The sequence below is a fragment of the Grammomys surdaster genome, unplaced genomic scaffold (genome assembly GCF_004785775.1).
Source record: "Grammomys surdaster isolate TR1022 unplaced genomic scaffold, NIH_TR_1.0 141, whole genome shotgun sequence".
NCBI classification, from domain to species: Eukaryota; Metazoa; Chordata; class Mammalia; order Rodentia; family Muridae; genus Grammomys; species Grammomys surdaster.
In genome coordinates, this window is record NW_021604599.1 from 1946873 (window position 1) to 1970526 (window position 23654).

The 23654-nt window shown below is 34.9% G+C and overlaps 1 protein-coding gene and 1 long non-coding RNA gene across 2 annotated transcripts in view; one reads left to right on the forward strand and one right to left on the reverse strand.

The window, feature by feature from the left end:
* The window catches only part of Prkg1 (protein kinase cGMP-dependent 1), a 1042192-nt gene that overhangs the window by 929154 nt on the left and 89384 nt on the right, over positions 1-23654 (forward strand). Inside the window, exon 9 of the mRNA XM_028764010.1 lies at positions 4348-4422. Within this exon, the coding sequence (XP_028619843.1) occupies positions 4348-4422 (75 nt within the window). The remainder of the gene's footprint in view (positions 1-4347; positions 4423-23654) is intronic.
* LOC114618311 overlaps positions 1-23654 on the reverse strand; it is a 74416-nt gene that overhangs the window by 39579 nt on the left and 11183 nt on the right. The window lies entirely within an intron of this gene.

A 23654-nucleotide genomic window follows, 5' to 3' on the forward strand; every position in this document is an offset into this window, starting at 1 on the left:
ATAGATAGATAGATAGATAGATAGATAGATAGATAGATAGATAGATAGATGATAGAAGAAAAAGAATCTTGCCTTGACATTTTAAAGGGATTTATTTTTATTTTATATGTATGGGTGCTTCACCTGCACATATGTCTATATGTCATTGTGTGCAGTGCCCATAGAGGCATGGATAAGGCATCAGACTCCCCCCCCCATGGGAATTACAAATGGTTATGAGCTACTATGTGGGTGCTAAGAATTCAAATCCTCTGCGAGAGCAGCCAATGTTCTTAACCACAGAGCCATCTTTCCAGCCCCTGCTTAACTTATTAAAACTAGATTCTCTTCTCGGAAAGATTAACATGAAAGTGTATGCAGCTACATGAATTCACTGAGGTTTGCTGTTGAGATAGCCTCAGGTAAAGATTTTCACAAAATAATAGCTTCCCACTTTCCTCTGAAATTGAATCTAGCATATATATGCAATTGGCTATTTTAGTTTGTATCACTAAAATATGAATTACATGTGACTATGAGTTTAAGGATTTTTAGTCATTTATCTTTAGTTCCTTGTTTTTATAGCTGATAAATGTTTTGTGGGTTCTACTCATTCAGTTGCTAAGGTTGCCAGAACATCTTACTAAGATCTTCTTCAGAATAGAGCATTGATGACAGAGGTCTTTTTATTAGTCAAGTCATGCCATAACACCTTAATAAATATTTACAAAGTCATTTACCACTGTATTAGTTAGGGTTCTCATTAGTAACAGAACTTATAGAATAAATCTTTATATATGGTGAGAAAGAGAATTTATTAGAATGGCCTACAGGCTATGCTCCAATTGGTCCAACAATGGCTGCCTGTGAACGGAGGTCCAAGAATTTAGTAGTCGTTCACTCCACAAGGCTGGATGTCTCAGCTGATTTTCAATATGCTGGGATTCTCAAGAAGTAGACTCTAATGCCAGTGGTGGAATGGTCTTGCTAGCAGGAGCAAGCAAGCAAAGAGAGAGGAAGCTTCTTTTATCCAAGGCCTTTATATCGCTTACTAGCAGAAGGTGTGGCCCATAATAAAGGTTTATCATTCTACTTCAAAGATCAAAATTAAAAGTGGATCTTCTCACTTCAAATGATTTAATTAAGAAAAAAATTCCCTCAGAGGTGTGCCCAGTCATTTGGATTTTAGTTAATTCCAGATGTAGTCAAGTTGACAACCAGGAATAACCATCACAATCACCTATAGTAATGTGTCCTAAAAGACTTGTTCGACAAGGATCCACACATATGTTATGTATTCTTGAAGGAGTGTATGACCAGGAATACAGCCCAATGGTGAAGGGCCTTCCTAGTAGATGCAAGAATGAAGAAACCCACAACCAGACAATATGCACAGTGAGAGACCTTGGAATACTCAGCCCAAAATTGGATATTCCTATTAAATCCCTCCCCCAGGGCTCAGGAACCCTGTGAAACAGGAGGCAGAAAGAGTGTAAGAAATGGGTGATGGAGGACACCAAAAACCCAAGAGTCTCTAAATCAACATGAAAAAAGCTCATGTGAACTCAGAGACTGAGGCAGTAGATGCGGGCCTGCATGGGTCTGTACCAGGTCCTTTGTGTATATATTATGGCTTCTAGTTTAGTGTTTGTATGTTATTCCTGGATGTGCAAACAAGTCGGTCTCTGATTCTTGTGCCTTCTCTTGGGCTCTTTTCCTGTTTGTTTTGTCTACTTCCACTGTGTTCATTTTTGTGTTATCTTGTTATATTATGGTTTTATTTATTATTGTCCTTCAGAAGCCTGTTTTCTCATGGAAGACAGAAATGGACTAGATCCAGATGAGAGTAGAGGTGGCAAGGAAGTGACAGGGATAGATGGAGGAAAGACTCTAATCAAGACATATTATGTGAAAAAAATATTATGTGAAAAAACATATTTCAATAAGAAAGAATAAAAAAAAGCTGACATTTTATGATATTAATTGAGTGAAAATTTAGGTTTCTGTTCCCTGGTTCTAGCTTCAATGTAACTAACAAAAATTATAGGAATTCAAGTTAAAAAAATAAATAAAAATTACAATAAAGTATTAACAAAAACACAAATGAAAAAAATAGAACCAAGTAAAGGGAAAATGTTTCAAATCACATTTGAGCATTTTCCTCAATAATAGAGATTACAGTTATCATTTATTTTATTGATAACTTTTTGAGAAAGTTTAGACTTGCTATTATTCAGTTTGAATGAATAAGTTCATTATATTAAACTTCATATTTTGGAATACGTTTCTTAATTTCCTGGGCCTGTGTCTCAGAATTTCCTCTTTGTCTCCTTTTGTATATCAGCATGACCATATTTAGCACAGCATAGAAGTGACCCAGCCTCCCAGATGGATCACCACCAGGGATCTGAGATAACAGCTGTCCTCTCTTGCCCTAGTCTTCTTTATAGTTTTTGCAAAAAGTAATTAAAAATGAAAGCAGTTAAGGAACTTTAAATTCTAAATCGTCAAATTTTCTGCTGTGGTTCACAGACTGACTGCATTACTTATTATTTGGTGCACAAAATGCATGTCATTTAGAGATTAAGATTATGAAAAGAGTGTGGATGTGATTCAGCGTTATACAGTTTGTCTAGAATTTAAGGGACCCTGGATTCAGCTCCCAGCATTTCCAAAAAGGAATCATACAGATAGACCAGGGGAGAACACAAGGAAGGTAAAGTGATCAGCATGTAAGTATGAGAGCTGTCACTCAGCCCCCTACACAGATCCAGGGATGGCAAAGAAGCCCATCAGGTATCCCCTGGTCAAAGAAGATACAGGGAGTACTCAGAGAACTGGCTAGCTAGAAGAAACAAGTCAAGTTTTGTCTTTAAGGAATGAGAGATCCTGCCTCAATATATAACATTAGAAAAAGATGACCCTTTGCATCAGCCTCTGTACACATGCAACCACAGAAAAACATATGTATGCAAAAATTATAAAGGTATAAACTGTATAACTCTACATAATTCCTTAAGACTCCCCATTAAAAGCCTATACAGCACTAAAGTTTTTCATCGCTATCTTCTAAGCATGGTGTTTTGGATAGGGGTTGTAGCATTGATTTTTTTTTTTTTAATAGGAAAGAATGCTCACTTTGCTCCTATAGTACATCACAGTTACTGGGTGTTGAGATTTAGGGTGACCTTCTGACTATCTTAAGCACACCAATAAAATGGATGTGATACTAACAACATCACTGTACAGTACTTGTAACACTGAGCAATGCCAGGCATATTCATGGCTCTTGCTACTGTGATCAAATACTTGACAAAAAAAAAAAAAAAAAAACAACTTCGGAGAGGAAAGATTCATTTCAGCACACTATTTCAGAGGGTTTGGCCCACAGTTTCCTAGTTCTGTGTGTGCAGACAGAATATTGTAGCAGCTGGATGAAGCAGAAGAAAGCAAGTAGGCACCAGAGACAAGATATTGCCAAGAACCTGACCAAAGTAAACGATTCCCTCCAGTGAGGCACTACCAGAACCACATGAGACTGTGAAGTTCTGGTTATTCTGTGGAAGTCTGGACAGGCTTATTTGACTTTCTGTTTGTTATCCAGTCTATATCAGTAATTGCCAAAATACTGTGTGTAAAGGAGTTACTGTTTCTGTTTGTATTCAGTACATTTCAGGGATAATTCTACTATGTGTGTTTCCACTGGGTTATGCTTTCTATAACATTTTATATTTTAAGCATATGATACATGATACTTCATTATATAAAATAAATCTAAAGAAAGTTCTAGATATACAGTAAATGCTGAATAGATGGCTTTAAGTAGTTAACCTTTCTACTTCATCCCAGAGTCAATTTATTTTCACTCTCTCAAATGAGTTTATTTTTCTTTGCTCTTATTTTTATTTGTTTTCTTTTCATTGGAGATGCAACTACTGTTTGCCTTTTACAGTTTCCATTGAAAATAATAAAAATGAATCCTAGTTAACTGACAGACTTGTCATTCCTTTATTGACAGGTTTTGTTGTTCTTATCAGCTTGATAAGAAATTGACTCACATTTAGCATAGTCTATATTTTATTCCACCCAGTAGGCTCAATATCTGTTTTTGCCAGACATGGGTACCAAATGTGATTAGGTATTAACTACAGAGGGCGACCAGATAAACAAGGCCTCTGACCTCATAGAGTTTATCACCCAATCAGATGAGATTCTGCTGTCTGGTGTGTTTATCAGCAATCTACCTAGATTGTTTGAATTTACTTTTTTTTAAAGACGGCTTTAAATCATTTCACTATGAATGACTGATGGGCATCATTTCTGCTTTACAAAGGACTTAACATGATCACTCTGGTTTTCCTCTGACAGCTCTTTCAAGCATTTGATTGGAGGACTGGACGATGTTTCTAACAAAGCATACGAGGATGCAGAAGCTAAAGCAAAGTAAGTGAGACTTGTTTTGGGGACTTGCTTCATCTTGATAAAAACTGACTTTGATAAGATAATACCAAATATTTGGAATTCACGTCAAGTGCTCTGGCAGTAAAAATCTGATTATGTAAAAGAAAAATTAAGCAAACAATGTGCTTGTTACACAGTGCTTACTTAATATGGCTCTTTTCAACATGAAATCCTTTGTGAACATGAACTCAAGCAGGTAAGTGATAGTTTAAATTTTGATGTAAACAATTACAATGAAATATATAATTGTCAGATTTAAAATACCTTCCGATGATATTAGATGCTAAATGTATTTTTTTTAACAAGGATGACTTGCTATAAAACAAAGCTTTGCCAAAACTTTTTGGCAAAGATTTGTTATATTCAAGATTCTTTTGAAATGTAATTTCAAAAACATTAGTTACTTTAAAAAAATAAACAGTGGTCTTCATAATCGTCTCCTCTTTCACTCAGTACAAAGTGACATTTCATATTCTATAGGACAGCAAAAGGATTAAATAGATAAAATTTAGTGTTAAGTCCATAGTTCATGCCAAAATTTGATTACCAAATTTGCAGTGATCTAAAACTCAAAAGAAATAAAATATTTTGCTCTAAGAATCCATGCAAATAACATTCGAACTAGGAGTAATATATCAAGAATTATACTCCATGTTAATCTCTTGAATACATACAGGTATGTAAATAAGATGACTGACAGCCAGCCTAAAAATATGAGCAGCCACTTTAGACTTTCAGAACATAGTGTAGCTGCATTCATATATATATATGAATATTCATAAACATGTGAAATTTGTAGGAGTAACCATGTGAGGGTCTATGAATTCTGACCATTCATGGATTCACTTCCTTACACTGCACTTCTAGGGAGTAAGGAAACAAGTATACTAAAACTAAATGCAGACAGTTATAGACAATTTGGCCATAGTTTGTCACATTGTAATATGAATCTGAACAAAGATGAGAAGCTTTTGCTCCTGCTTACCACACTTGTGCACCACTCCTAACACTTTTCTCACGGCCTCAGTTAGCACTTATTTAAAGTGGTAGCTAATGATGCAATTTAATTGATGACCTTATGGAAAAAACAATCTTCGTAAATTGCAAAGGGCTACAAAGGTAGATGACCTTGTTGAGGTAATCTTTGGAAACATAATTTAGTTTGACAAATGATTCTGAAAACAGATATTAATTAATCTATATATATTATAAAATATTTTACATGAATAAGGAGTTATTAATCTTATAGAATTAAAGTTGTTGTGTTTATAGAATATATCATTAATTTATATTTAGGCTAGAAAATACTCATAGATATCTTTTTATAAAACACTAACAGTTATGGATAAGAATCAAAGACATAATAAAATGTCTTCATCAAGATAATTCCCAATATGTTTATTTGATCAGTAGTTTTGCTAGCCTATTTTTGGACATCATGAGACAAACATACAGTCTTTGGGGTATACAACATGATTTGATATAGGTATCTATTAGAAACTGATCACAGTAATTAATCTAGCCTCACAGAAGTTACTCTTTTATAGGTGGTAAATTGGTCAAATTTGAATTAACTTATTCACTGACCTAATCAATAACCATAGATTTGATGGGAATTATTGATTTGGTAAGCCGTAGATTGGGTCAGCAATCAGAAGAGATCAATTACTAGTCAGATTAGTTACCAAATAAATCAACTATTCACTGGACCAAACTTGGTTATAGAGACCTCTGACTAGATCAGATATTTAATCTGATAAAGGCAGATGACTAGACCACTGTTCAGATGCCCTGCTGATTGATAAGCTGCCTCAGAAGACACATTGTTTAGCAAATTTCATTCAGGATACATTTGTCTTAAATTGCCTGAAGTTACTAAGACCAAGTGAATATACTCTTAATACTCTTTAATGTTAATCATTATTTAGAAAGTGTACATAGTTTGATTCAAAAAATAAACCCTGATCTGAATTCTAAAGAGAACAATAATAAGTTTATTCCTTGAAATTGTTTGATAACAAATGGTAGAGTAGCTGTTGTGATGCCTTTTACATTGTTAGCACTTTATGTAGTGCTAACTAATAATATACGAAGGTGTCTGAAGTTATAGCCATCCCTTAATCAGATGTCCATAACTTGGAGGAAGCTAACTATAAGTTTCCATAGGGTAAGCTTTTTACCTGCACGGGCAAGCTTCAGCATCTGTGTTACTACTATTGCCCCTTTCTTCCATTGGTTTTCTTCCCTCTGAATACATTTTACATTCACATGCTATTTAAGGAACTTTTAAAGGTTCACCTGTACAGTGGAAACTAGGAACAACCTGTAATTGGTTTATATTCTCTGGATGATTCTGTTAATGCCTTTACACACACACACACACACACACACACACACACACACACACACACACACATATATATATATATAAATATATATATATGTATATATATATATATATATAACTATATAGACCACAAAGCCCAGAGCAGGCACAGCTGAGATGATGATTAAGCTCCACTGTGTAAACTGAATTGTTTTCAAGGTCCCCTTTGGTTTTGCAAAAGTCATGAAATTTAAGGCTAATATTTCTTAAATCCCCATTAAAATGATCATGTTACTTACCCATGTAAAATGATTATTTTTCTATGTCTCTTCTTATTTGGAGAAGGAGAAATAAAACAGGAGTGACTTAATAACTCATTCCATTGGGATACTTAAAACTCAGAGGCGAGGGACTCATTACCTCCTTAGCATAACACTCAATAGCAGACTGACTGCCCCAACTGCACATGCTAGTCTTAGAAAACCCACACCAAGCATATAGATCAGACAAGCAGTCCAGGAAAACTGGCTTGAAAGAAACACCCTATTGAAAGGTTTGCAAAACCTCTTTTACTGAAAGATACCTGTCTTCTGCCTATCCCATGATACATTTTTTCTTAATTTATTTTCGATAGAAACTTTACTTTTATGGCATGTTCAACTTTTTTTAATTGCTGATAATCTTGACTAAAGACTTTGCTTTGTAAAATATGAGTTATAGCCACAAAGATTGGGAGAAACAATATAAAATCAAAATTAAGGATCACTGGCCATCACTAGAATATAAAGTAGCATGTGTCCATATCATTTTTTGCTGTAAGGACACTCATTTACTGAATAAAAAGCATCTCTAACTTTACTTAGCATGACTTTATATTGTACTATATAGTGTGCAGAGCTGACCAAAACACATTTTACAAACTAGGGAATATTTTGTAGTTTGAAGGAAAACTGATATATAAGTCAGTGGTTGTTTTCACCCCATACTTTTCAGAAAATGTTATGGCAACTATTGTCATACAATTTTGAGTATCCTACCTCTATCCATGTATAAGGCTTGTCTTTTACAATCACAGTTGTCCATAAATATAAAAGAAAATGTTTTACTTCATTATTTTAAGTCTTTTTGACAGAAGAATCTGATTTATTAAATTATATGTTTTATAGTTAGCATATCATCGATGTATTTGCTGATAAACATTATACTCAGAGGCAAAAGAACTCCTTTTCCTAAATAAATATTCTAATTCATATATAGTGCACATATACATTCAACTTAGCTTATCATAAAAACCTTTACAGCAAAAATTATACTCTTAGCACAACTCACATTAGCCATCATTATATTCCCAGTTTGAAAGCATAACGTGGGCAAAAAAATGTAATGCTGTTTTTATTATAAATAAGCCTTATTTTTGTTAAAATGTTTTATACCTTTACTTTTTTATAAAAATCATATGGCAAGATAGAGAAAGAAAAAGAAAACCAACCAAGCCGATCTAACATGTGCTCCTAACTGCCTTTGTGTTTTCCTGACACTGACATGTTTCCCATATTGCTTTTCTCCATTTGGCTTCATCACATTGTAAACATACAAGAGCATTCTCTGTTCTGATGACATCTTTGCAGTTCTGCCTATGAACACGGTGAATGGAAACTTAGTTTTCTAGATTGACTCAAGAGAAAGCCTTACCAATTCAGTTCATTCTTCTTTTGAATATAATCTAGACTCCCTCTGATAACTCACAGTCCTCCATACACTGCTCTTACTCATGCTCATTCCTTTCTTTATACACATTGATTTGTTCAACAGATAACTCTCTACATGCCTACAACACCCCCCCCAATAAAATAGTGACTAAAACAGGCACATTCTTTACTTTCATGATGTATTTGGTTCAGTGTGAGAAAGACAAACATTTTGACAAGATTTCTATGATGGAGTAACATTTTCAATACATTCGAACTGAATCCTGAGTAATTAGCAGATGCTAGGTATGCATTAGTTGAAGTGGGCTGGGCAAAGAAGTCCAGAGAGAAATTGTAGAATAAGAAGCATTCAAATGGCAAATGACAACTAAAATATAGAAGGAACCAGTGAAAATGGAGAATAGGCAGAGCCTGAGGCTAGGGATCCATTCTTGAGAAATTTAACTTTTAAAAGTCTGGAGAAACAATCAAAAAAGTCAGAGACATGAGAGGTGCAAGGAAAACCAGACATGTCTGCTGCACCAAAACCAAGAACAGAGGAATGAGTCTTAGTCCTTTGGGGTTGCTATGCCAAAATGGCAGAATAAGAAGACAAAAGTCACTAAGACCCTCCTGGGATAGCCATGTTTCTTTGTTCCCCACCCCTTCCGCTGTAAACCAAATTAGTTCACTTCTATACCTTGTTCCCTAAATGAATATGTTGGGTTTTAGGGAGAGAGAATAGGGGATGTTCAAGGAAGAACCATTGACCCAAATCATCTTTTAGATGAGAGCTTTATTAAAGGAGAGTTTCCACCTTGCAGAATAAAGCAAGGTGTGTCCTACTTTTAAGATTGCCCAGGAAATAAGGAGGTCTTGCGCAGACCAGCTGCAAGCTAAGTTAATCTGTGAACTACGTTACAATTCTGAGGTATATGGTACTCATAATACATGGCAAGAGTCATTCTTTATCTGAATAAGGGAGTTGGGCTTGGTTAATGTGTATGAAAATGGTATGTGGACCTTGCATGGTCACCTCTGACCACAAGACAGTGTGTGAGTTCTTCTTATACCACTCTCTGATTTAAGGCTTCATTACCCAGAGATCCTGAGTTCACTAACAGGATACATGTAATAGATTCCCGTTGCACAGGCAGAATGATTAAAGTAAACAAAGAAAAAGAAAATTAAGGTAAGGAAGGAAAACAAAACAAGGATGCAAAACAGAGCCTATCTATCAATGTAGGAGAAGACAGTAACATTCAAAACAGTAATGTCCAAAACCTTGGCAGGCACCAGAGATCTGACTTACTGTCACTAAACACTAAAACGCCACTTCTCTGCCCTCCCGCTGTAAAAATTAACAAGAATATTGCACCCATGTGGACCAATCTCTCAACTTTCTGTTGAAACAATACTATTCTCATGATTAGTGCTCAGTGATTTAAAGCTCCCTTTCTGTTTACAAGCTCTTTTGCAAAAGAATGTTTTCATCTGCTTGATATTTTCCCAATTACTTTTGGTGGTGAGCCTTGTTGCTTGACACAATGTAGCGACAGTGAAAGATGGCCTCTTCTTCCGTTTCATTAGCGGAGATGGCCTTTAGTTGCTCGGTCTGTTTGTTATAGAGACGTTGCTGCTGTTTCTCCTTGCTCTCTGCCATCAGATTTTCCTCAGGCCTTTGATCATTAACTCATCAAATGCCTTTAGAGGCACAAGAGGCCATGCAAATCAGAACCCAGGGATGGATTGCTGGGTATCATGTTTTGAAATGTCCTTGGGGTCATTTGGCATCTAATAAAAATATGATTTCAAACATACAATCCAGTTCACAAGGGGCCTGCTCTTTTGAACACAGACTTTGAAATTTGGGCCCTTTCCCTCCTCCTTTTTTATTTTATTTATTTATTTATTTTTAATCTCAGGCCTCTAGGAACAAAGATCTTAGCATTCCCACAATCTTATCAACAATTTACTTTAAACAACTCAGCCTTGATCTAAGCAATTCTCAGGGAAATGGGCCTAGAAAATTGTTTCTTCCCCTGTGGAAAGAATTTAAGTGAGCAATATCCTGTTCCCAAGCAAGAAAGCCACACTGATTAAAAGTACTGGAAATGGCCTTGTGAGCTAGTCCTCAGACCAGAATTGGAGCTTTCTGGCCACTTGCAGGTTGAGCTGTCAGAGGAAAGCCCCAGAGTCTGGGCAATCAAAATTATTTTCCATTTTATTGCAGAGCAAATGGTAGTGAACAAGAAGATTTTGGAGCATTTGGCCTTGAGCTTGGTGTTCAGCCTTGCAAGAGCTATTTGCTTTTGAATTCCAGATGTGTTGTCAAGCTAAGAAAGGGTATAGACTAGTTTCTAAGACAACCAATAGCAACATTGATACTTCAGTGTGATTTGAAGTTTCAAAGAACATGACATAAATTTCTCCCTCAAGGACAGTGAGACAGGTTCAGGTGCATTTTAGAATGTGATTTCAACCTAAAACTACTTTGCCTCGGAAACTTTTGATCTTTTCCATTTTTAAAAATTTAAAGCTCTCAAAGGCCATTTGCTAATTTCTTCTGCACTCTGCCAGTCTTTAAGACTCCCCAGGTAGCAAGACTTTATAGATGGGTATCCCAAGATGTCCTTGCATGCAACCTTTACTAGTTAACAGGCAGAATATCGAAGATAACGAAGATCCTAACTCTGCTTACTTGCTTGATGAATACAGACAAATTATTATAATGCCCCCTCCCTTTGTTTCTTCTAAAAAATGGTCCTACCAATCAACAAATGGTCCTACCAATCAACAAATGGTCCTACCAATCAACAAATGGTCCTACCAATCAACAAATGGGTGAATGAACTAAATAGCTTCCAAGCAGAGAAGCACAAACGGTCAATAACTATTTTTAAAGGTGTTCAATCTCATCTCACCGGCCAATGAGGAAAATGCAAATTACTATTACCTTGAGATGCCACCTCACCTCACTCCCAAAGGCAGTCATCAATAAACCTGATAGCAGATGTTGGAGAGGATGTGAAAAGAAAAGAACCCATATGTCCCAGTTGATGGCATTTCAAATCAATACAGCCGTATGGGAATCAGTTTGGAGATTTTTCAAAAACTTAAAGATAAACCTACTAGATGACCAGCTATTTCACTCCTGGGCTTATACTCAGATAACTTCACATCCTACCATAGAGATATTTACACTCCTTTAGCATGTTTATTGCTGCTTTTGTTCAATATAGTACAGAGTTGGAATCAACCTAGTTGTCCCTCAACAGATCAGTGGATAAAGTAAATGTGATATACCTAGAAAAAAGGACTTACTATTTAACAGTCAATAAAATGCAGGAAGATGGGTTGACTTAAAATTTTTAATGTAAGTAAGGTCATACATATGTTCTCCTGTATAATACATGGAATCTAGACAATAACATGTGTGTATGTATGCATATGTTTGTATATTTATGTCTATGTGTGTATATAACATAATAAGTAAAAGTTAAATATTGGGATGTGGAAGGATTAAATGCAGGAAATGAACACAAGCTATGACAGAGGATATAAAGTTAATTGTTTTTCTAGTTCTAACTCTCTCATGGATTTTTAATTTTTGTTGGTAGATAATTTGCAATCAAATTATTTGATAATGAAAATAAAATATCCAATGTGAAATTCTACAGCTTCTTTTTAAAGATGGCTCCTCTAATTGTATTAGAAGTATGATGAGAAATTAAGATTTTGCAACTGGTTAATTGGATATGTGATTTTTTTTATCTACAAGTTTTCATTTAAAAAGTATTTTTGAAAAATTATAATTAAAAGGAAAACAGACTTAAGAATCAACAAATAGCTATGTGTGTTTTTTGAACAGTAAGTTATATTCCTTCCTTTTTCTAATCTTTAAGTATTGTCATAATACTTATATTAATCAGAACATTTAGATAAAAAAAATCAGGTTGATTTGTTTGCAGTTAGTTATGGTAATTCAGAAGAGTTAAATAAACTAGCCCAGAGAAACAGAATTTTTCATTTTCACTGTTATGCATAGAATTTCTCTCTGTCTGATGAAATTTAAATACGATAACAAGCCAGGCTATCTTTCAATAAAGAGCTATCAGAAAATTTCAGAATATTTTTGAAACTAGAAAATGTTATGGTAATATTTCCCCGTGAATCCTTTCAGAGAGAAATCATTTTTAAGTAATGACTTAAATGGCAGTACAAATCAGTTTTGATGCAATGAACATAATATTTGATATTAATTTACATTTTTAAGTTGTTACTTGAAAACAACACCATATAGAGTTGGAGCATGACTATTGTTCAGAGCCATTTGCATATATCACAACATTTGCCCTCACAGCATAAATTACAGGACTCAGTCAGCTCTATAAAGTACATCCATCACTTCAGGCGCCAGGCTGCTTTCTTCTTCACAAAATGTGCAAAGATATGAAGCAGGCCTGATTTCTGTAATCTTCACACTTGGAGCAAGTGTTTGAGACCCCTCAACAAGTTACTGATTGAGCACATTGGGTAGTTGTGATCCCAATGTCCTTGAAAAGGAAATAAGACAGCTTCTGAAAAATATTGACTCTGAGACCAGTTTCAGTTTAAGGGCTTGGAAGAGTCTGGTCTAGAAGCAATTCCCCATCTGCTGTTTGTTTATATGGTTTTGAAAATAAATTTTTAGCATACTATGCCTGGTATGGTAATAAACTTGATTTACAGAACTGTCGATTTCATTCAAAGAGTGTGTTTTCCTAAACCAGATTCTGTGCTTATCACATTAGAGCAGAAATTATTCATGTAGATGCAGAGGTTTCTCACTCAAACCTGTTAACTTTATTATAAAAACAATTAAATAAGCAATGAAGAATATGCTTAGATTGTCTGTCTACTTTGCATTTTAAGTAGGTTCTAAAGTTTCGAGCCATCTCAAAACTAAACAGCTATCCACATCTAGATGAGCAGAGACCAAATGATAAAGAGGACTTTCGACATTATAAACTAGGAAGTGATAACAGCCTTTTTCTTCAGGAAACTGTTTCCAAGTACTTAACATTAGTATTCTCTGTTGCATTAACATGAGTATCAGAGAAATAATTTCACATACTAGCACAAGTTGGGGAGTCAGGGTGAAATTAAAGATAGCAGGGTTACCAGAGAAGTGTTGAATTATGTTCATGCACATTTCAGTCAATATACAGAGATGACCCATAAAGTTACATGACCCCGAGACAGCTTGCTACAGAGTGTTTCTGAAACATTACAGTCTTCATATAATGAGAATACTGCATAACAATGCATGTTTTAAGAACACATTCTGTGAAGACACACACATGCCTATAAGTATGAAGATATGACTATGATACCTCAATTATTAAACATAAGCATATACCATTAATGATAACATAGAAAACGATTGCATTTTTCAGGATAGGTGTTTCTGGCTCATATTTGGGATCACAAAATTCAAAAATTCAGTAATTTTTTTCTCTGAAAAGTACATATGTACTTAAAAACCAAACAGATAATATTTAAAAACAGAAACTCTTAGACCAATGCTTTTCTGTTTGTCTGGAGGCAGAGCATATCATCTAATTTACATAATTTCTCTTTTACATACATAGTTATTTAAATATATTTAAATAATATTTTATTTAAAACTCCTTTGCTTTTTTAATAATGCCAATATTCAGGTAAATCAAAAAACAGGAAACTCATTTTATTATTTTATCATAAGAATCTGCCAATATTCGATCATGTGTAAACTACTAAATTTAATTCAAATATTATTTTACAATTTCTCATGTGATAAGTAGAGTGTTTTATAATTGGATCACTCCTGTCAGATATCACATGACATTATTATTTAACTTACATTACCAATTGCTTTCTAATGCAGTCATATCTATCTATCAATCTTCAACATGTAAATGTAATAACAGTCTCAAAAACAGTATGACTCGATACATTTATTGATAATCTTACTTTATAAGCCAGCCCTCTGACATTATTTGTAATTATAAAATGGCCACAGCTGTCTATATTAAGCCCATTTCAGACTAGATAATTCCAACCTTTGAATGTGGGGAGAATGCCTTGTAGGATTCAGGGTGTTTAACCACTGAACTTTGTCTCCTGGATGTCAGCACTGTATTATAACCCTCAACTCCTGAGACACAGCAGAACTTCTATGCACTACCAACTAGGCACTGAAGAACAGGGCAGAATTATAGGGTGAAACTCTGAAAATGTACTATTAACAGATACAGAAAAATAGATACTCCATTTCCAACAGAAATATTTAGCTGTAGCAATAGTATCACACATCAAAATTGTAAGACTTTCATTTTCAATTTGAAAATGTATGATAGGACAATTAATTTGCTAGATTCTTGTTCATTAGATGCTGAGTCTTTGAATCTAAAATGTCAGCATTGGTAGGTTAGCTGAAGCTAGAAAAACCAGTCTCATTTTGATTAAGTGGATTGTTGACTGGCATTTTTCTTCTACCTAGATATTATTCCACGTAATAGCCTCAAAATGTAATTACTCAGTATAATGCAATGAGTTTTCTTTACATTAATATAATTTCTTGGGTTATAATTTCAAAATCTGGCATCATATTAAGAAAGAAAGCATGGAACTAGATTTATATAAACTGAACACCCACTATTACATTAATAATATAATACAAATGCATATTGGAAATTGAATGTATTACAGAAAAGAATAGGTTACAGGCAAAAAAAAACATAGAGGTACTTTGTGGGACCAAAAAACACATACTTCATGGGCCACTTCAGATGATCCAAACAGATGCATTTTTGCATTATACATTCTATGGACATGTTTTATTAATTTCTAGAAAGGGCACAGTGTTCTTTAAATTCCTCTTTTGTGAAAATGGCTAGCCACAGATTTCACCAACACAATGCCATGCTGTCATCCTACTGCCTGCTGACATGATCTCAATTTCTTATGAGCTTCCAAGAGCCATTCTGGTCAGTTTCACTTTTTGATAATTGAAGAAACAGCCAGAAACAACTAGGGAGGTTCAGTCTCACCATTTCATGATTTTCTGGTATCTATGTATCCTTTAATGAGGAACAGGCACATGGTGAATTTTTTGTGTACGAAAATAATCAAAGATGACATAACAATCTCAAGTTGTCAAAAAGACCACAAGGAAACTAAGAAGTGAGTGCCTGTCCAAGAAAAACCTGGCAAAAGCAACTTAAAGGAGAAAGGATTTACTTGGGTACACTCCATCACTATCAGGAAACCAAGACAATAGAAATTTGAAGCAGTTAGCCGTATTCTCACTCACAGAGAATAAATGCATGTTTGTGTTCAATTCACTTTTAAAAAGTTTAGGATTCTCTGTCTATAGTGAGGTGACACCCAATTTAGGCAGGGTCTTCCCATATCTGTTAATATAGCTAATACAATCCTCAGAGACATACCCACAGGTAAACCTATTGTTGACAGTTACATTAAGACTCCTTTTCCAGGTGATTCTACACTGTGAAAGGTCCAGAGTCTACAGTAACCACCAGAGTTTCATGCAGGGTTTATTATAAAACAGAATTTTTCAAGTACGGGTTCAAATAAGTAGGATTCACTAAGTTCATTTGTTGGATTATGACCAACACTTTTACTGTTAATGGGTTATTCCTTAGGCATAGGAATATTGCTTTGTGATTTTTTTCATCTCTGTATATCATACACATACATAGATTTTTTCATATGTAACGGATATTGATTTTGTCATGTGGACTGAAGAAGAAAAGTTTAAAATGCATAATAAAGGAGCTGAGAGCAATGCCTCTTTCTCAATTCAGTTGTGATATTTATGATTATTTCATTCTTTAAAAATCAATTGATGTCTCCTAGTTTGTCTGCAACTTAACACCACCAAGATTTGTCTGAGAATGGAATCTCAATTAACCAAGCTCAAGTTGGCCTGTGGGCATGTCTGCAGGACAGTGTTTACTAACTGTAGCATGGTCCAGTCCATGGTGGGTGGCACCATTCCCTAGACAGATGGCCATGTGCTCTATAAGAAAGCTAGCTAAGCATGAGCCTGTGAGCAAGCCTGCTACCAAACAGCTTCATCTATAGTTTATGCTATTCTTTTTTGGCTGTAAAATAGTCAAGTTCTTTTATTACAGTATTTGTAATAAATGCTCTATGGGATGGCAGGTGTACCTGGTTTCAAGTTTTGGCTTGAGTTTCTGCCCTGACTTCTCTCAATGATAAGCTATAACTGTGAGCTAAAATAGACCTTTCCTCCTTTAAGTGGCATTTGGTCATGGTATTTGTCACAGCAACAGAACAGAAGTAGAATTCTGTGTTTTCTCATTTCATGCATTACCTATTGTCCACTATGCTCATTGATTACCTTGGAGGAATGAAGAGATGAAGAGTCAGTGGTTTATAGCACAAACTTCTCTTGCAGACTACTGAGGTTCAGCTCATCTGCATAAATATTAGAGAATACACAACTGCCTGTTAACTCCTGGGGATCTAATGCCCTCTTCTGGCCTGATCAGGCCCTGCTTGCACTCATATTCATGTCTCCCTGTCTCATCTCAACATATACACATTAAAAATTGAATAAAATAAAACCTCTTTAAACAGAGCTGCCTTTTAAAAAAAAACATGTAGAATTGAATCAAAAAGGAGGATATAGCAAGAAAGAAAGAAAAATAGGAGCACACATCCGTTGTGTAGACGTTTCTTCCAGACACTCATGACCGTTGCCATCTTAAGTCAGAGTGGTGGTGACAACTCGAACATAAGTGGGCCAAGGATCACTAAAGTCATGAGGATCGAGAGTCTCCTCTACTTCCCAAAGATGTATAGAAGCTTAACAGTTGCTGTGAGGAAAAGGGAAACTTCCTCCATGGTCTAGTTGTTTGTAAATTTTCAATATCCCTTTAAAGAACTCTGTGTTTATGCTGTTATTTATAAGTAACCCCAATTAAACTCAGTGGTTCCCTCAGCTCGGTGTGGGTAGAATTGTTTCTTTCATCTTTTGCTGTCCTCTCTGTGGCATATGAATATAAATGGACAGCCCGGAACCTTCTTATAACATCTTTCAATATCCTAAGCACATGCCCATCTAGTGATGGTCCATAATCGGAGACTAGAATGTCATTATTGTAAGGAGCAAAGTAAGCCATTGCTTTGCTTTAAGTTTTTAAATACAGAGCAGGTAGTAGGCAAAGAGAATACAAAGTAGAAGAAGGTAAGTTCTCTCTCACTGGGAAGCTTAACCTCTAATAAAAAATATCCAATAATGACAATGTTGGTTGTGGTGCCATTTGGTCAGAGGGGAATGATGGAATGCTGGCTGAGCCCTTAGGAGGGACAATTCTATCACTCTAAGAATTTACCTATCTTTATCAAAACACTATTCTTTGACAAGAAAAATGGAGTTTTAAGCCAAGGAAAGATTTGTAAATTTATTTATGGGTACCTATTTATTATTTCATCTGTAATTTTATAAGATGTGGCTGCTGATAAATCTATAGTACAAGAAAATTTTAATCCTTATACTCAACAGCCCATCCCCTGCAGGTATACAGTTGTGACTTATAGGGCTGGCATGGGGTCAGGAGTTTCCTTTTCCCTTGACCTTTCAGGACCTGGTGCACCAACTTGTTTCTCTTTGCAGTTACTAAATTAGGTGACCATTGCTAGGCTTTCACATCTTGCTAATGAATGACGTTGGTCAGGTTGAAGTTGGATTATGTTTATCAATGCAAGAATAACAAAAACAAAATGTCGTGCTGCTTTTGGGGACTATGGCTGCATTAGAGCCAGCTCTTTAGTAACAGTGTTACTTCCACCCTACTTAGCTCTTCAGAAAATGAAACCTGAATCACAGAGACGCTCATACTGTGTGCTTATTTCTGTATTTATTGGATTATAATGTCTATTTACTGTAAAATATAATTCCTCATTTGCAAAAACTCTCAACAACCAGAAAATTCAAATACTCCAAATTAGTTTTCCTATAATGGATTTAATAATACCAAAGACGAGGAAAACCACCAAAATCCCATAACCATCTAAACTATGAAATGAAATCTCATTTGTATTCATTACTTCATTCTTTGGTTACTTATCAATATAACATATACAAGGCAAAGAGCAGCAATTTTAATACTCAAATTATAAGAACAACTCAAATATCAGAGAAACTGGAAAGTTCAAATGCCTTGTATTAAAACCAATTATAATGGTATTGAGATAGGGAAATGTATTTTAGGGCATTTTCTGAAATGTTAAAATGCTACATAAATATGATATAATCCTGTTGACTTTCAGTGATTATAATTTACTGTAAAACAATAATCAGACATAGCTGTAAATTGTGACATCTATTGAGGTTCCTTCATCACAGGGGTACTTCTGAAGAAACTCTAGTAGGTTGGTAAACTGAGACAGGTGTCCTGATTGGTAAGCTGAGGCAGGTGTCCTGATTCAGATCCATCACTTCAGATTGTTTTATTACATTTAAATAGTGCTGTGGACTTTGCCTTTGTCTACAAACTGACTACATTTATGTTCAACATGTTGACAAAAAGATTTCTTCTGTGGTTCAATAAGTTTTAAAAATCTCTTGTGCTTGGTCACTTTGCCTCTCGCCACCTTAAGTTGATTCTGTGTCTGAGGAGATAGAAGTTTTGTGATGGTCTCCCACCAACCTTATGTTAAGTGGTTTGATATGCAGTGGCAACACCTGTCTGTGGCTATAGCCTTTGGTTTTTAAATGATCACTGTCTGCTTTAATCCTCCCTTCAATACCTACCAGCTGCATTTCTTCTCTTTAAAAAACTTTAACTTCATCAAGCAGAAAATCAATAGATTGTTTTCCCTGAATCTCTTCCATCAAGATGGGAAGACAGGCGTCTGCTCTACCTTTTCCATTGATAATGTTCGCATATGAAATAATTGGTGCTCTGCTTCCTTCTTGGTGACAAGTGAGATCTTTAAATTTTATTTTCTTGCACATTTTTATATCATTATGAATTCATGGATTTTTTTGTATGTTAAGTATACTTTCAACATATTCAGTAATTTTCTGCTTGAAGCTCCCTCGGGTTGGTTTGTTGCTTCCTTTTGACATGACTCATTAGTTGCTTTCTGGGTAATTTAAATGCAGCAGTAATTTAAATGCTCAAATTATAAGAACCACCCAAATGTCAGAGAATCTGGAAACTTCAAATGCCTTCAATTAAAACCAATTATACTATTATTGAGATAGGCAAATGTATCTAAAGCATTTTCTGAAATGTTAAAATGCTGTATAAATATAAAATAGTACTTTCGTACTTATGTATTCAAAGGGTTATGAATATAGCAATAATTAATGTCAATAGTGATGAACTATTGCTTTCTGGGTATCAAGATTATCTAGATTCATCACGGGCTATTGCTCCCCTAGTCCTATCCCAGAAAACGTTCAAGGAACCTGGGTTACTTCTATTCAGAAATCTTGCAACAGGGCTTCTTCATTCCTCAGCTTTTAAGTGTATATATTACTTAACACAGGATGCCTTGCCTCATTCCCATCTGGTTCAAGATGGCAGCTCACAATGTTAGCAGTGATGCCTGTGGTTACATTAGAAAACTTTCTTCACCAAGCATTTAAGGTAGAGTTTAAAATGGACTGATCCAGAGTTAACAAATAACAGCTTCTAAAGGTTGCTGCTGCTCTATTTTTTTCCAGCAGAATTTTCAAATGGTTTCATAAAATATACAAACCAAAAAACAATCTCCCTCTGCAACTCAGCACCAAATAAACAAATCTCCACATAAAGAGTGATGTTTTTCCAGCTAGAAATAGAATTTCCTGCTTTTAAAAGATTAACCACTGCTGTCCAATGTATGTGAGAGCCCACTGTCCACATTCTTATCTGCATGAATAACTAGGACTCATAAAGGAAAACAAACTGATCAGTTTCCATCTAAAATGGTGGCCATGTTCTATCAATTTGTTCCTTCTTTACAGTTGCCCTGGAAACAGGATGGTTATGCCAATAAGGAATGGGGAAGATGGCTGCTTTTAAAATGTAATGACCATAGGACTAAATACTTAGGATTGGAAAGTACTTAAAATTAATAGGATTAATTTTGAGCTCTTTAAGTTATAGACAGAAAATTAAATACAGGCCAGCATGTGATATTAATAGTAATATTGATAAGGCTGCTATTGCTTCCTTAAAGTTTTCAGTTATTTGGTCTCTGTCTCTCTGCCTTTAAAAATATAAAACTTACTACTGAAACATTTAGTTGATGAAACTCATTATAGAAGACATGAATTACACTGAGATGTATGAGTGATATTAATTAAAAAGACATTATTTTATACCTACTGATAATTTTGTAGCATAAAATTATATCCAGTTAATGATATTTTTCACATTTAAAGTGACAATGACAGTACCAACTATCTATCCAGAAGCATCAGACATCTCATTAAGGCAATAAATGGAATGTTTTACTATATTAGAGTTAATGAATGTGAAAAAATTTGCAGGATTTCCTGGGGGGGGGAGGTCCTTAAGGTGACACTTACTATAATAAATCAGCAGGTGTCATCTGTTCCAAACTAAACTCACACAAAACACTATTTAACAGTTAGCTGAAATGACTGAGAAATATTTTGCTAAAATTGCTGCTTAGATAGCTTTCTGATGACTAGAAAGTAGATAATAGCACAGGTGTTTCTTACCTCACAAATATTATCAATAGCACAAAAAGAGAAAATACAGACATAATAGTATATACCAGTCATCCTAGCACCTTAGAGGATGAGACAGGAGAATATCAGTGAGTTTGTGGCCATCTTGAGTTACATAGAGAGCCCTTGTCTCAAAATTGAGACAAGGAGTGGAGAGACACATAAACAGAAAAACAGAAGGAAGACAGAAAGTGGAAGGAAAGACGAACAGAGGGAGGTAGAGAGGAGAGGAGGGAGGGAGGGAAGAAGAGAAATGTCAAATGTATTCATTGTTCAAATGATTTTGAGTATATTTAATGCTTCTGGTCACTTTTGCTGGCTTGGTTTTTCTTGACCCCAACTGCATGCATATGATTTAATCTTTTTATTTTATCTGGAATTCATGTGCCACCAAATGACAGCACTGTGTTTTACTATAGATGCATGCTTTATGTATTTATCAAGCTGAATTGTAAGCATAAAGTATCATCAAGTATTTTTAGCATGGTTAGTCTTATTATCCCTTACTATCATTGAGTTGAATCTTTTCCTAAGTAACAAAATGGGAATGGTGTGTATTCACTCAAGCATCTGCAATTCTCAATCATATATTCTCTCTGTCTCTCTCTCTCTGTCTCTCTCTCTGTCTCTCTCTCTCTCTCTCCTTTCTTCTCCTCTCTCTCTCTCTCTCTCTCTCTCTCTCTCTCTCTCTCTCTCTCTCTCTCTCAATTCTCTCTCTGTAGCCCAGGCTGGTCTGGAACTCACTATGTAGCCCAGGCTGGCTCCAGACTCTCTGCAGTCCTCCAAACTAGTTTCCTAAGTCCTGGCTTTACAGGTGTGAACCATCATGCAGCCTTTTAACCTTCAATGTTATTTTGAAAAGCTTGCCACTTATTGTCGCCACTTTTCTACACTGGGCTAAATCTTCTCAATTTTTTTTAATATTGTTCTATTTTATTGATCACTTAGAAATAATAGCACACAAATCAATGCCATTCTCATTGGCTTCTAACTGCAGAATGTCTAAATGATAACCAGTTTTTACATTTAATTAGTCTTTAATTAATTATAGATTAAGTAATTAAATGTTAATGAATTGATTGCCGTAGTGGAGTCATCTAAATTAAAAACTGACAGCCACTTAGATATTCATTAACAATGTGCAGTTTTTACACATATACACTGGATATGGCAGGGAAATGTCCACCCTTGTAATTGTTATGTTTCAAGAAAAAGCTGAAAAGAAAAAGAAAATTGACCTCAATCGTGATGTATGAAGCCATTGATTCAATGGATAAACAAAAGCAAGCTTGGGCTCACATTTGAATCTTGCTTTTGTTAACATCTTACCTGATGTTACCTGAAGGAAGTTTTTGGCAAATCTGTAATCCAAACCAAAGATCTTATTCCCTAGAAAGTATCCTGAGCAAATGAGGAGAAAAGATTTCATAAAATGGGGAGACTTGAAGGGGAAATTAATTAAAATAGAAATTAGAAAAACAAGGCCCACCAGTTTGGACAGGAGTCATCTGAAATCTATGCATTTAGCAGCAAGGAAAGATACTCATTTTGGTTTGATGAAAGCAGGAATTGTCTAAAGAGACTCCAGGGTGTGTGTTAGCTGGTCAATTAAATGTTGACTTGCTAAAACACTGTTGATTAGAACACCGGGGGTCCTGGGCACACAGGCCCTGTTAAGAATAATCAATGGTACTAGAAATAAAGCTTCTTTATTGAAGATCTTCAAAATTCTTTATACAAGTGATTCAATATTTTAAAACCTCCTTGAAATAATTATGAAAGTCTTATGTTGAGTACAACCACTATGATTTTATATAATTATGTGATTGATTTTAATTAAACTATATACCAGGCCCATTGAATATAGTGTTAGCAAAACTATATCTGTAACTATGTAACCATTTTAGACAATAGTCATTTAAGATAATAAACATAATAGCAAGCACAAGAAACAAATGTCATACACATGCAACTTCACTATAACTTTGTTAGGAATTCATTTTTATAAATTCCATTTTATTGGTAAAGAAATGGGCACATTCAAATATCTCCCCTACTTGCATAGCTGGCAAGTGAAGCCATTTATGATAAATGTCTAAAAGTCATAGGTAATTCATCACAAAATTAATTATAAATCAGGTACTGCTTAACCTTTTCCCAACAGCAACAGGGAAAGGTTTCTTTACATTTGTTTCATTATCTCTAGGTGCCCTGCAGAATGGCAGACAGAATTTCAGAAGAGAGTATGGAAGAGTTTCTTTTAATTAGCATCTATTTTATTTTTGTGTAAATTTGAAACAAGGTGATAGAGAAATTATAAAATAATTTACTAGTCATTAATAATAAATTTTGCAGTATAGAGTAATCTTTATAAATAGAAATTAACCACATATAAACCTGTCATATCCAAGTGCTTTGAGCTATACCAAAAGCTTAG